Source organism: Mya arenaria, chromosome 11 (genome assembly GCF_026914265.1).
Source record: "Mya arenaria isolate MELC-2E11 chromosome 11, ASM2691426v1".
In the NCBI taxonomy this organism is placed as follows: domain Eukaryota; kingdom Metazoa; phylum Mollusca; class Bivalvia; order Myida; family Myidae; genus Mya; species Mya arenaria.
Window position 1 is genome coordinate 17,885,076 of NC_069132.1, and position 14,423 is coordinate 17,899,498.

Genomic DNA, 14,423 nt, shown 5'->3' on the forward strand with positions numbered 1-14,423 from the left:
TTGCCATAGCGGTATTCATTTTTAGTACACCCAGGCCCCACCTTTCATCCAAGAGGGTTTGGATTCATCCAAGAGTACTTTCACAAGGCATCTCCAAAAGGGACACGATTTCTGGTTTCTACCCATGAAAAGCAATCGAGAGTGATTCATGTCAGCTTTTAGCTGTAATTGCAATCTAGATAAGTTTTAGTATAGACTGAAATACTCAATGTCCCACAATAACAGATCTGAATGGTGGACGAAGGCCAACCAACTAATATGCACATCGCATTCATTTTATAATGCTTTATAAATCTGTTTTAAATCATATCCTAAATCAAACACTCTGCCGTAGTAGGATATGATGCTCTAGCGAAGGAGGTTATATTCTGATGACTATATTCACTCAAAGCTTGTGTCACACTTATCTCAACTAAAAACGTTTTTAATTGTTAGGATTACATCACCTGGGATTTTTATGACACATGAAGTACGCTTAGTCTCAGGGATTTTAAACTTTTTAGGAAGGTAAGTCATAACCACGATGATTATGAACTCTATCGATTTTGAGGTCAGTGGGTCAAAGGTCAAGGTCGTGGTGACCTTCAGTTGAAAATCGGTTTAAATTTGAATATCTGATGAACGCTTTGGCATAGGGATCTCAAACATGGTAGCATGATTTGTCATGAACAGCTGGTGAACCGTATTGATTATGAGGTCGATGGATCAAAGGTCTTGAAAGTTGTTGGTGACCTTATGCTGAAAATCGGTTTCCGATCAAAATCACCGAGTGTCAATTGATCAAGGTCGTTGTGACTGTACGCTGAAAATACGCCCGTTCCTATCAATAATTGAAAAACGCTTATGCCTAGATACCTCGATATCAATAGAGGTCCCTCAAACATGACCAGCACCCTTACTCACGGTGGAGAACCCACGTGACTTATTTGGTAAAGTGCACGGCAACAAATGTCAACAAGTCTCGATTCAGGTAAGGTTTTTAAAGATAACTTTCTTAATATTTGGAGATTTTTTGTGAAATAAAAACCATTAACCCCGCATTTAAGAGCTCTATCCACGGTAATAAAGAACTTTCTCTAATATCCTAAAGTTTTTCTGAAAATCTTGACCAACTGATTTCTCAGAGTTGAAATCTAAGGCAAAGTACACGGCTTTTGACAAATCTATCGGTTTACCTCATGTAAGCCGTAAATAATTCATACAAAAATCTTATTTTAAGCAAATTTTATGTATTTTAAAGTTTTCAGCGTGTATTGTTGAACTTCTTATAGTTATTTCAAAGGCGACAATGAACTAAAACCAAATTGATAAAGTACACGGACATTTTAGGTTTGATAAAGTACACGGTCGTTTACAACCTTCAGTGTATACACTCATTATTTCACTGACTGGTGCTAAAACGAGTTATTATAAATATATTTATTATTTCTATTCTTCAAATTCATTATTGAACATTGCTCCATGTTTGAAAAGACGCATTGTAATGGAGTGACAATGGAAGAATGAACGCGTTTTAACAGTTAGACCGACGGAGTCGCCTTAATGATGGGCTCATTTTCATGAATCATGGAAACATGTGTTATCACACTAAAATTCAGTCCCGTATTTTAACAATATATTCGCAATTAACATATAAAGGGCTTGAAGTTTTTGTAAAGGATATGTTCCACTTCTTTTTCGTATCGTATATGTAAAACGTGTTTGTATTCATTATACATGGTAAACAGTTTCATTTCAGAATATGAAGACTCCGATTTTATGCAAAGAATGCGGAATGGCATTTCAAAATAAAAAAACAACATCTAGTAGACCACGATAGAAGGCATTCTGGTCGATTGCCATCATTTTTGCGGGAAAGTGTTTACACAGACATAGGCTAGTTTTTAGCTTTTTTTTCGCCGAGAAATAAGAATATGAATATACTAACAGTAATACTTTTATTATGACTTTCCTCGTGTAGAGGTTAAGATTTGCCGTCGTCTGACTGTGTTTTCAACGTTTTTTAGGGGTTGCGTTTTTCACATAATAATGTGGTCTACCATGTTTCAGTGGACAGGGTCGTTCAGTTTTATGGTGCCGATTACACGATCAAACACTCATTGCGTGGCAGTAATATAGTGTTTTTTATAAATCATATTCAAGTACTGACATTGCCAGTATTTCTCGCTAACTTGTGACAGTACATGTCTTTTTTATAGGTGCAGCAATCACGGCGAGACAAAGTTGCACGTTTGCAAATAGTGTGGCAAAACTGCCCTTGCAAGACTTGAAGATACACGAAAGACGCGAAAGCGGCCAATTAAAGCTAACCTGTGGTGTGTGTGGGTTCAAATTGGGTGACACGACCAATCTCAGTGACCAGATTTCTACTAGACACAGGGGTATGACACGTCACAAATGTCTACAGTGTCGCTCAGCATTAAAGTTCAAATCTGGACTGAGCAGGCACGTTAAGGCGAAACACACCTAATGAGGACACATTGAAAGATCACAATGGTCTAGTTAGAAGTGCATTCCAGTATGTTGCCGAGTTAAAATAACGTTTTGATGAGTTTAACATTTTATTAAGATAAAGAGCAAAACATACTGTTACCAAATGGTGCTCTTTCAAAATGTTCGTTTGTCTTGCAGTACTGAAAAAAATGCAGTGTAAAATTAGTATGAAAACGGATTGAGCATAAAACATTTTCACAAGGTTTAGAGATGCATTGTTGTCATTTTCCCATTGATGTCCTATAAACTCTTAACTGCATGTACCTTATATAATTCAGCAAGCTTTGAAACACAATTATTTTGTAATCACATTTAAGCCTTTAGTCTAGAACATTCTAATGTTCCATGCTCAGTTCTAATCTAGATGTTCAAGTCTTAGTCCTAGCCTGTAAGTTGGTAATATAGTGTGCTCTCATTCCTCCTTGCTGTTTCCCATCTAACTCTGAGCCTCCATATTTACAATGAGTTCCTGTCTGCATTGTTCGAACGACCGCAGTTTTACTGATGTAGATCAGATAATATTTGTTCAGACTGAACCAAATAAAAGATTCAGCGTTACCTGAAAGGTATGAACAATATGCTTTAAATGTGGAAATATATATAAACTAATTGCGATGTGCCTATTTTGTTGTTTTATATCACATCAAAATAGGAACATTCATGAAATTTATAATCACCACAAACGGGCCGCTAACTACAGAGATGTTTTATTCGCCGTCAGTCCAGATTATAATTTATAAGTAAAACTATCTGATTTTTGAAGAAATGTATGTATGATTCTGTATTGATCGGCATATTTAAAAGTAATCGAACTTTATTCCATAGACTATCTTTCAACTTTTCATTAAATATGATTGCTAAATATTTAGTTATTTAGGTGTGCGTTATAATGCAAAATGTATTGATACAGCTTAAATAAACCTAAACACTATACATTCTGACTTCACGAATAGAAAATGCTTATATAACGATTAGTTTGTAAACCGCACTCTACTTTCAAACATAAACTAAAATGACCGTGTACTTTATCATCCTAAAATGTCCGTGTACTTTATCAATTTGGTTTTAGTTCATTTTTACCTTTGAAATAACTAAAAGTTAAACAATACACGCTGAAAACTATAAAATACATAAAACATTCTTAAAATATGATTTTTGTATGAATTATTTACGACTTACATGAGGTAAACCGATAGATTTGTCAAAAGCCGTGTACTTTGCCTTAGATTTCAACTCTGAGAAATCAGTTGGTCAAGATTTTCAGGAAAACTTTAGGATATTAGAGAAAGTTCTTTATTACCGTGGATAGAGCTCTTAAATGCGGGGTTAATGGTTTTTATTTCACAAAAATTCTCCAAATATTAAGAAAGTTATCTTTAAAAACCTTACCTGAATCGAGACTTGTTGACATTTGTTGCCGTGCACTTTACCAAATAAGTCACGTGGGTTCTCCACCGTGTTACTTCCTTGACGTCAGTTCAAGGTCGTGGCGATACTGAGCTGAACTTTCGATTTCGTTCAATAACTGAAGAATGCTTGTGTCCAGGTAACTCAAACTTGGTATGTTGGTGAACTGCATATATGCTTCCTTTAAGTCATTTTCAAAAACATTCGCAGCGTCTTTGATGCCTTGCATTAAAATTAGTCTTGTTATATTATTGAATATATTTTATTGGTGAAAAGATAACATCAATAAACCACAAGACATTTTTGATTGAGCAGTCTTGGATATTTTGTTGACGAACTTTTTCTTCAAACTTAATAAAACATGAATTTTGGAAGCATTGTACTTTTTGGCCATCCCTACCCACTTTTGTTCTGTGGAAGGCTTAAATACACACACAATTTAATTTATTATCAGTCATTATTTCAGCCCGAACCGTTTCTGTTTTGTTAATTATTTAATTGGTTTAAGCAATGATTTTAAGCTGTTCAAAACACGCGCTTTGTTGATGTGCGTTCGACTCTGTGTAACTCTATGGGTTTAAAACAGAGTTAAATTTATTCAATACTGCACAAACTACATAAGAGTTACATGCAGAATGCATGCTACAAAATGTGAATGCTGTTCGTATCATATGAGTGTACAAGGCAACCATGTGAACTATCGGGGGAATACTGCGTGAGGAAATAAGTATGTTTCTCATTAATACATATCTCTATATAGCGAACTTATTAAAGATATAAAAATAAGATCTCAAATAGTTTAGCATGACCTACATTTCTATCGAAGCCACGCAAGTTTCACGGTCGATAAGACTCATTGACTCATCGCGAGTCAAGATTAAACTTTAATATATCAGCGTGGTTACAAACCGAAAGTTGTTTAAAGTAAAGTAGTTTTTAAAGTTAAGATGGATGAAAAAGCGCGAATTTTGCACACCAATTTGAAAACATATATAAAGGATGAAATAGAAACAGGAAGTGACCAATACCACGCGTTTGTGGAGAGTATGAAAGGATATGGCGTCCCCAAAGGAAGATTAGCAAACGCCAAATCATTGTATGACAAATTTGTGTTGTTGGAAAACGTCGGTAAACTTGGTGTAGGGAATTATGACAGCCTTCGCCAGATGGTTAAAAGTAGCGGACTTGACGAACTTCTACCGAAAATAAACGAGACGGACAATGAAATCAAGAAGCTGCGGGCTGATTCAGGTATAATACTTGTTCCTTTTAGCAGTACTTAAGGCAAATGTGAGGTTATTACTTGGTCTTTGGCTTGATCCCAGATAGTTACCTAATTATAATATCTAGGTATGTTGAACAATACTGCCCTCAATCAAACTCGTCTTGTAAAACATACGCTTGTAAATATAACTTCCTGTTTATTCTAACAAAGACGATATACCATGATAGGCCTTAGTCTTAGAAATATCGTTATGTACACTTAAAAACTCGTTTTCAGGTGAAAGTACGGGCCACATTGCCCGGAAACGGCAGCATGACCATTCAACAGGAGACGCAAGACTCCCAGGTAGAACTTTTACAAGCGGGGGTTAATTTAACAATGCTGTATAACCTACTGAACAAGCATGTACACAGGCTTACGCCTTTGATTTTAAACATAGCAATATCTCCCTTTTTCAACATACAAAATAGTCAGAAATATATGTCTTCAACGATTACCATTCTTCATGTTGTTCGTTCTCTTTCCAGAGGCGAAGCAGTCCCGTGTTGATGCAGGTGGGTTTTTCCTAGTACACAACCTATATATACACACACTTTAGTGATCGAAGTTTGTAATTGTGTCACATCTTTAAAAACGCAGGACTGGGGAAAGAACACATGTTATTTAAATCTCTTTAAGTTTCTTCGTTTACACATACAATTATATACTTGAAACCTCGGCTTTGAAGGTAGTACTGGGAAAGTAAATTGGAGAACTCCGGAAAGTTGTATTGTGTGTATCAGTGTTTAACACTCAGTTAACTTTTCTTGTACTATACCATTTCAAATAAAACAAAGGGCAGTCTATGCCGCTTAAGGAGCCCCATCTTAGTTTTATTACCAAAGTTTGATAAGGTGATTAGTTTCCTCAAACACTTTGACAAACCTGTTTCCAAAATAATGTTTTGACAGTGCTACGTCAGACGGCCGTATTGTGAAAAGGTTTATCGAAGTGTTTTAAGAAACTAAACTCTCAATCAACCTCTGGTAAAAGACCAAAGGCGGGGCCCCGTAAGCGGCGTAGACTGCACTATGTTTCATTTAAAACCTTGGAAAATAGTGAAGATATCTTTGTTTAAAGTCTTCATTTTAAGCAAAATATTGCCTTCCGACGTAGCATTTATGACGCAATTGATCACGTAGTATACACACACTGAAACTGGGCACGTTAAAGTACCAAGCAAGAGCCGGGGTATTATTAACTGGACTCCCTTGTTTATCATTCTCTTTCGCTCTGTTGCCATTAATTTAAGCTGCTATAAAATCATTGTGTGGGAACGGACACCAGATATAGCTCAAAAAGTAATCAATCGATAAGCGTTTGATTTTGACACATGGACCGTTTTCTATCATTTTTTTTATTTTATGGTGATATATTTAACAAAATCGAAGAGTTTTGAATTACTTGATACTGTGCAATATACGACTATGATGGAAATGTGTCTCCTCTTTTGTATAATAGCACAATTCTCGCCGAAAGTTGAATGATCGCTCACAAATGTTCATTTATGTGGTACGATTTCAAACATAAATCAACAAATTGAAAATAAGAATAAAAACTGAATCGAGCGATTTCATTGTAATTACATAATCTAGTAATGTGTAAAATATCAATATGATATATAATGCTGTTACGGAGATATTCATACCTTTTGATACCCTGGAAGTGTACTGGGGATAGATGAAGCAAATAAATAATTGCACAGGGGATAGCTATTAAGTGGACTGAGGATAGTAACGATGTATTAAGAAAAACGAGACTGTGATAATGATTACGGCTATTATCTATACGCGAGCTCGAGGGAAATTGTTCGAGGTTGTCCATATCGAGGGATGAGAGCAAAAACATGTTGTTGTTCTTTGTATCTGTATGCATTTAAAACTGTTTCATTCATACATATTAGTCAACCATGATGTGTTTTTCACAAGCATCAATATCTATATATTTGAAATACGCCGGTAATCTGATTTATTGAGTAACACAAAACATATGGCCGTAGAATGTATGTGGTGTTTGCTATTCATATTTATAATATTGCTTTGTAAATCAAGTAGGTACGTTTTTGCAAACAGAAAGTCACCAGTAGGGAATGAGATATTGTGATCAAATTTGGAACACGTAAAGCTTTTTTCTAAGCTTGGGTCGATGTTGGTATTACTTAGAACAGAATAATGGTCTCTGCTCGTTCACTTCAGTGAGAAAGAATGTATTGTGACCTACCCTGATATTTACGCAGCTTTCATATATACGTTCATTTAGGAGAGCATGGATCAAACTCATGTTAACTAAAGTTTGCTCAATAATTTCTTTCAAATTGTACTATCACTTTTTGCTGATTATTTGAAAGTTCGAAATAGACATATACATGTCTAATGTATATTAACAGTGTTACTATCAATTTTTGTCCCATTTTACATGTTATCACCAGGACACACATTTCTCAACTTTGAAACTATCCCCAGTACATTATACGGCTATCCCCAGTACAGTACTGTAAACATTTCTAAGGGCATATCATTAACTGTTTAAAAGTTACATTGCCATTTCTTACAATAAAAATAGTTGAGCTTATTGTGAAATCCTTCGATTCAGATTTTTTATTTATTCGATATATTTCCTAAAAATAACAATACTTGTCGAAATTCAGAAAGTTTTGAGGTGATCATCTCAAATTGGAAGAAACATTTTACGAGGTCTGCTAAATCGTAAGCACTTTAAAGTATACCATAGGCCAAATTTAGCATTCAGCTATTAGTTCAAACACTTGCTTCGTTTGTGGATACGGTAGATAACACAGCAAGATCAAGATTACCTCTGGTAAATTAAAACAACTGCATAATTGTCTGTTTACTTATCACTTTTTGAGCTATACCCGGTGTCCCTTCCCACACACTGAAAATGATGTGTCTAAATTGTAGCTGAAGACGACCCTCTCTGGACGCGAGACAGTGAAGGAAGAGGACGCTACGACACCAGGGGCAAGAAAGGGTACCTGCTGATAGTCAACTACAGCGACAATAGAAAAGGTTGGAAAATACAACATTTAAAAGCAGAAATATAAATTCATTAAAATCAACAAACAAATGCATGAACGTACCAATGCGTGACAGTTAAATGGATTCAGTTTTTTATAAGATGTGTAGGAAAATCTTATTTTTATATAGATTCCATTATTTCAAACAAACCTTTGGTACAGTGTACGTTGCACGTGGGATACACTCATTCGGAACCAAAACCTTACCAGGAAGATTTGTCCGACCAAGATTATACGGGAGAAAAATAACGTGTTCAAAACGAGACACATAAAATACGGAGTTTGTCAAGGAGCGCTGGTTATAGACCTTTTTAGACCCCGTTTTAGAAAACATGCCAAGTAGGAAGTGTTATCATACATATATCAGTTTCTAAGAAAAGTATGCGGCCTGGCCAGGTATCAAAGCTGTGACGCCCTGAGAGCAAGTAAGGTGCTCTACCGACTCAGCTTACCAGCTAACCGACTCTGATAACTAACATTCGCCTTGATCTTAGCGAGACTTTACCTTGACAAATACTCATATTAAAAAACAAATATCTGCATTTCAGGTTCGACACGTGATGTCGAAATTCTACAATCCTTCTTTAGAGAAGTGGATTTCGAAGTGGACGAAGCTTCTAATCTTACTCTGCGTGAACTTGAACAAAGATTTACTGACGTGAAACAGCGACTGAATGACACCATTGCCAAAGACAACTTGTACTGCTTCGTATGTGCCATAATGGGCCATGGAAACAAGGTGCGTCCTAAAAATCATGCAGGGTATCCATATAAAATATATATTACTAATAGTTTGCTTTTCACTATTTAATCATGTTTAATCTTATTGTACTGAAATTTCCAATGAATTACAGGATGGAATAGCCACTGCTGATGGTAAAATGATTTCGGAGGAGACAATCAGAAAAAGGTTCACCAACAACTATATTCCTAATTTTGCAGGTATTAAAAGAGCAATACAAATAAACATTTTTAATTATCTGTAGTGATTTAAGAAGTCCAAAATACACTTATTGTTTTATACCTGTGGTTTGAGTTAGTACATAATTCACGTGCTCTTCCATTAAATAATTCAATGGAGCACTGTCGCCAAACACTCAACAGCCAAACACTCAACAAATACCTTGCTGGGCCTATTAGACACTCAACAAATACCTTGCAGGGCCTATTAGACACTCAACAAATACCTTGCAGGGCCTTTTAGACACTCAACAAATACCTTGCAGGGCCTATTAGACACTCAACAAATACCTTGCTGGGCCTATTAGACACTCAACCAATACCTTGCAGGGCCTATTAGACACTCAACCAATACCTTGCAAGGCCTATTAGACACTCAACAAATACCTTGCAGGGCCTATTAGAAACTCAACAAATACCTTGCAGGGCCTATTAGACACTCAACAAATACCTTGCAGGGCCTATGAGACACTCAACAAATACCTTGCAGGGCCTTTTAGACACTCAACAAATACCTTGCAGGGCCTATTAGACACTCAACAAATACCTTGCAGGGCCTTTTAGGCACTCAACAAATACCTTGCAGGGCCTATTAGACACTCAACAAATACCTTGCTGGGCCTATTAGACACTCAACCAATACCTTGCAGGGCCTATTAGAAACTCAACAAATACCTTGCAGGGCCTATTAGACACCCAACAAATACATTGCAGGGCCTATGAGACACCCAACAAATACCTTGCAGGGCCTATGAGACACCCAACAAATACCTTGCAGGGCCTATGAGACACACAACAAATACCTTGCAGGGCCTATGAGACACCCAACAGATACCTTGCAGGGCCTATGAGACACTCAACAAATACCTTGCAGGGCCTATTAGACACTCAACAAATACCTTGCAGGGCCTATTAGACACCCAACAAATACATTGCAGGGCCTATGAGACACCCAACAAATACCTTGCAGGGCCTCTGAGACACTCAACAAATACCTTGCAGGGCCTATTATACACTCAACAAATATCTTGCAGGGCCTATGAGACACCCAACAAATACCTTGCAGGGCCTATGAGACACCCAACAAATACATTGCAGGGCCTATGAGACACCCAACAAATACCTTGAAGGGCCTATGAGACACCCAACAAATACCTTGCAGGGCCTATGAGACACCCAACAAATACCTTGCAGGGCCTATGAGACACTCAACAAATACCTTGCAGGGCCTATTATACACTCAACAAATACCTTGCAGGGCCTATGAGACACTCAACAAATACATTGCAGGGCCTATGAGACACCCAACAAATACATTGCAGGGCCTATGAGACACTCAACAAATACATTGCAGGGCCTATGAGACACTCAACAAATACATTGCAGGGCCTATGAGACACCCAACAAATACCTTGCAGGGCCTCTGAGACACTCAACAAATACCTTGCAGGGCCTATTATACACTCAACAAATATCTTGCAGGGCCTATTAGACACTCAACAAATACCTTGCAGGGCCTATTAGACACCCAACAAATACCTGGCAGGGCCTCTGAGACACCCAACAAATACCTTGCCGGGCCTTTTAAACACTCAACAAATACCTTGCAGGGCCTATTAGACACTCAACAAATACCTTGCAGGGCCTACCAGACACTGAACGAAAGACGCGAAATGTACGATCAGTACAGACAGACCGCACATGGATCAATTTACCTTTTAGAAGTCAATAAATGTTGGGGTTACCTACTTGGAACAGTCAGCGAAAAGGAGTTCAGAAGGGTTGAAACTAGTTGCTGAAAACTCAACCTCTGACTCGTCCAAACTGTTAGTTTATCAATTACTGGACAATTAAGCGATAATAAGCCTTATCGAAGCCAATATTGATCAGCTGGAAGACAATCAAGAATAAATTCAAACAAATCATCAACATGTCAAATGTGACAATGAACAATTTCTCAACGACTCTCTCATTATAAAATGTTACGTTTATCAATATTTTGATAATAGATACAAAACGCTTTTACCAATCTCTCTTTGATGTAAATTCAGGTAAGCCAAAGGTATTTCTGATACAAGCCTGTCGTGGGACGGATTTGCAGGATGGCGAGCAGGTTGAGGATGACGACATCAGTGACGTCACAGCCAAGAACAATGATGTCATTGAGGATGATATCATTGTTACTGTTCCGAACGACGCAGACACACTTATTGCCTTCTCATCCACACCAGGTATGTACATGCATATTGGAAATACTTCAATCGAAATCAACAAAGAATGGCTAGTTTAATGGCACACGATATGGCCATCATGAAGAAACGAAACAAAAGAACCAAAATAAGACATAAACATAATAAATGGTCTAATTGTAGGGTCCCAAACGTGTGTACAAATATCCGTAAAGGAACTACTTAACTACTTAAATGTAAATGAACAGGTCATTTGGTCAATATGAACTTGTTATAATAAAGTTACGTATTCTGAAACTGTATGCACACTTAAACACTAAATAATTTTCTTGAATGTTCACAGGATATAAGTCAACACGAATGACGGTAAGCGGGAGCTGGTTCATCACCACATGTGTAGAGGTGTTCAGGCAGTTCTACAAGACTGACCATCTGGAGGACATGCTGGTCACTGTCCGGGAACGGGTCGCACAGAAGGAAAGGGAGCATTCCAAGAAACAGATGCCGTGTGTGTGGACCTCGCTAACCAAACGATTGTTTTTCAAGAAAACGTCTTAAATGCTTACACACAGCTGGTTCTTCAAGCTATATAAAGAGGGGTAGTTTCTCATTTATATGTGTTCCTTTCAAGCTCAATGAAAACATCGAACGATCTCAACGCTAGTAAGATGGTCAAAAGAGGCTGAAAAGACTCCAAAGTCAAGGATAGGAATAATTTTTAAGTAAAATGGTATGCGAAGTCTTTCACATGGATTTGATAATGTAAAATCATTCAAACAAAAAGCAATCTTAAAACATTTTCAATTCTTTAAGCTTCGAATCATTTATGGATGCAATTAACTGTATTGTTTATTTTTTGTACTTCATATCATATTGCACTTATTTGCATAAACATGTTTATGATGAAAAAATATTGGTCAAACCTATGATTTTAACTAAACCAAAGGTTTCTTAGAAGTTATTTTAGCGACTTACACCTGTGTACGGAACTTGCAGTGGGAAAATGTACACAGACGTAAACAGCTGTAGATAGTGTACATAAATATATATAAATATTGTGTTCATTAGTATGTGATTCCCTTTCGGTGGTGCACGAAATACTTTGTATGAAAAAAAAACACTCTTAAAGGTCAAAAAGGTGCGATATAGCGTCATATTACATGTACTTAAAATAACGCAATAGGGAGTATATATATATAACAGTACAGCTTTAGTGACATACCACACCACCATAAAGGCCCAACTTGAACAGTACAACTTTGGCGATGAACCTCACCGTCAAGTACTTGTAAGCGAAACAGTACAGCTTTTATAATGAATTTCACCTTCAGGCCCATATTTAACAATACAGCTTAAGCGACAAATCTCGGCATCAGGCCCGAATTTAACAGTACAACTTTAGCAACAAATCTCATCGCCAGGCCCTAATTTAACATTACAGCTTTAGCGACAAATCTCGGCATCAGGCCCGAATAAAACAGTACAGCTTAAGCGACAAATCTCGGCATCAGGCCCGAATTTAACAGTACAACTTAAGCAACAAATCTCATCGCCAAGTCCCAATTTAACATTACAGCTTTAGCGACAAATCTCGGCATCAGGCCCGAATAAAACAGTACAGCTTAAGCGAAAAATCTAACCGTCAGGTCCCAATTTAACAGTACAGCTTTAGCGACAATTCTAACCGGCCATCAGGTCCCAATTTACCAGAGCAGTTTTAGCGACAAATCTCACCGTCAGGCCCCAATTTAACAATACAGGTTTACCGATAATTCTCACCATCAGGTCCCGATTTAACAATACAGATTTAGCGACAAACCTCACCGTCAGGCCCCAATTTAACCATACAGCTTTAGCGACAAACCTCACCGTCAGATCCCAATTTAACAGTGCAGCTTTAGCGACAAACTTCACCGTTAGATCCCAATTGAACCATACAGCTTTAGCGACAAACCTCACCGTCAGATCCCAATTTAACCATACAGCTTTAGCGACAAACCTCACCGTCAGATCCCAATTTAACCATACAGCTTTAGCGACAAACCTCACCGTCAGATCCCAATTTAACCATACAGCTTTAGCGACAAACCTCACCGTCAGATCCCAATTTAACAGTGCAGCTTTAGCGACAGACCTCACCGTCAGATCCCAATTTAACCATACAGCTTTAGCGACAAACCTCACCGTCAGATCCCTATTTAACAGTGCAGCTTTAGTGACAATTCTCACCGTCAGGTCCCAATTTTACAGTACAGCTTTAGCGACAAACCTCACCGTCAGGTCCCAATTTTACAGTACAGCTTTAGTGACAATTCTCACCGTCAGTACCCAATTTAACAGTGCAGCTTTAGTGAGAATTATCACTGTCAGGTCCCAATTTAACAGTACAGCTTTAGCGACAATTCTCACCGTTAGGTCCCAATTTAACAGTGCAGCTTTACCGACAAACCTCACCGTCAGGTCCCAATTTAACAGTGCAGCTTTAGTCAGAATTATCACCGTCAGGTCCCAATTTAACAGTGCAGCTTTACCGACAAACCTCACCGTCAGGTCCCAATTTAACAGTGCAGCTTTACCGACAATTCTCACCGTCAGTACCCAATTTAACAGTGCAGCTTTAGTGAGAATTATCACCGTCAGGTCCCAATTTAACAGTACAGCTTTAGTGACAATTCTCACCGTCAGGTCCCAATTTAACAGTGCAGCTTTAGCGACAATTCTCACCGTCAGGTCCCAATTTAACAGTGCAGCTTTAGCGACAATCCTCACCGTCAGGTCCCAATTTAACAGTGCAGCTTTAGCGACAATCCTCACCGTCAGGTCCCTATTTAACAGTACAGCTTTAGTGACAATTCTCACCGTCAGGTCCCAATTTAACAGTGCAGCTTTAGCGACAATCCTCACCGTCAGGTCCCAATTTAACAGTGCAGCTTTAGTGACAATTCTCACCGTCAGGTCTCAATTTAACAGTGCAGCTTTAGTGACAATTCTCACCATCAGGTCCCAATTTTACAGTGCAGCTTTAGTGAGAATTATCACCGTCAGGTCCCAATTTAACAGTACAGCTTTAGCGACA

At 37.8% G+C, this 14,423-nt stretch overlaps 1 protein-coding gene across 1 annotated transcript; it reads left to right on the forward strand.

The window, feature by feature from the left end:
- Nucleotides 1-4,505: 4,505 nt before the first annotated feature.
- On the forward strand, nucleotides 4,506-12,407 carry LOC128208993 (caspase-3-like). The gene is made up of 8 exons (XM_052912779.1): nucleotides 4,506-5,151; nucleotides 5,402-5,470; nucleotides 5,653-5,679; nucleotides 8,083-8,190; nucleotides 8,747-8,937; nucleotides 9,053-9,140; nucleotides 11,210-11,389; nucleotides 11,691-12,407. The coding sequence occupies exons 1-8, from the start codon at nucleotides 4,848-4,850 to the stop codon at nucleotides 11,903-11,905; spliced, it is 1,182 nt and encodes a 393-aa protein (XP_052768739.1). The 5' UTR covers nucleotides 4,506-4,847; the 3' UTR covers nucleotides 11,906-12,407.
- The last annotated feature ends 2,016 nt before the right edge of the window (nucleotides 12,408-14,423 follow it).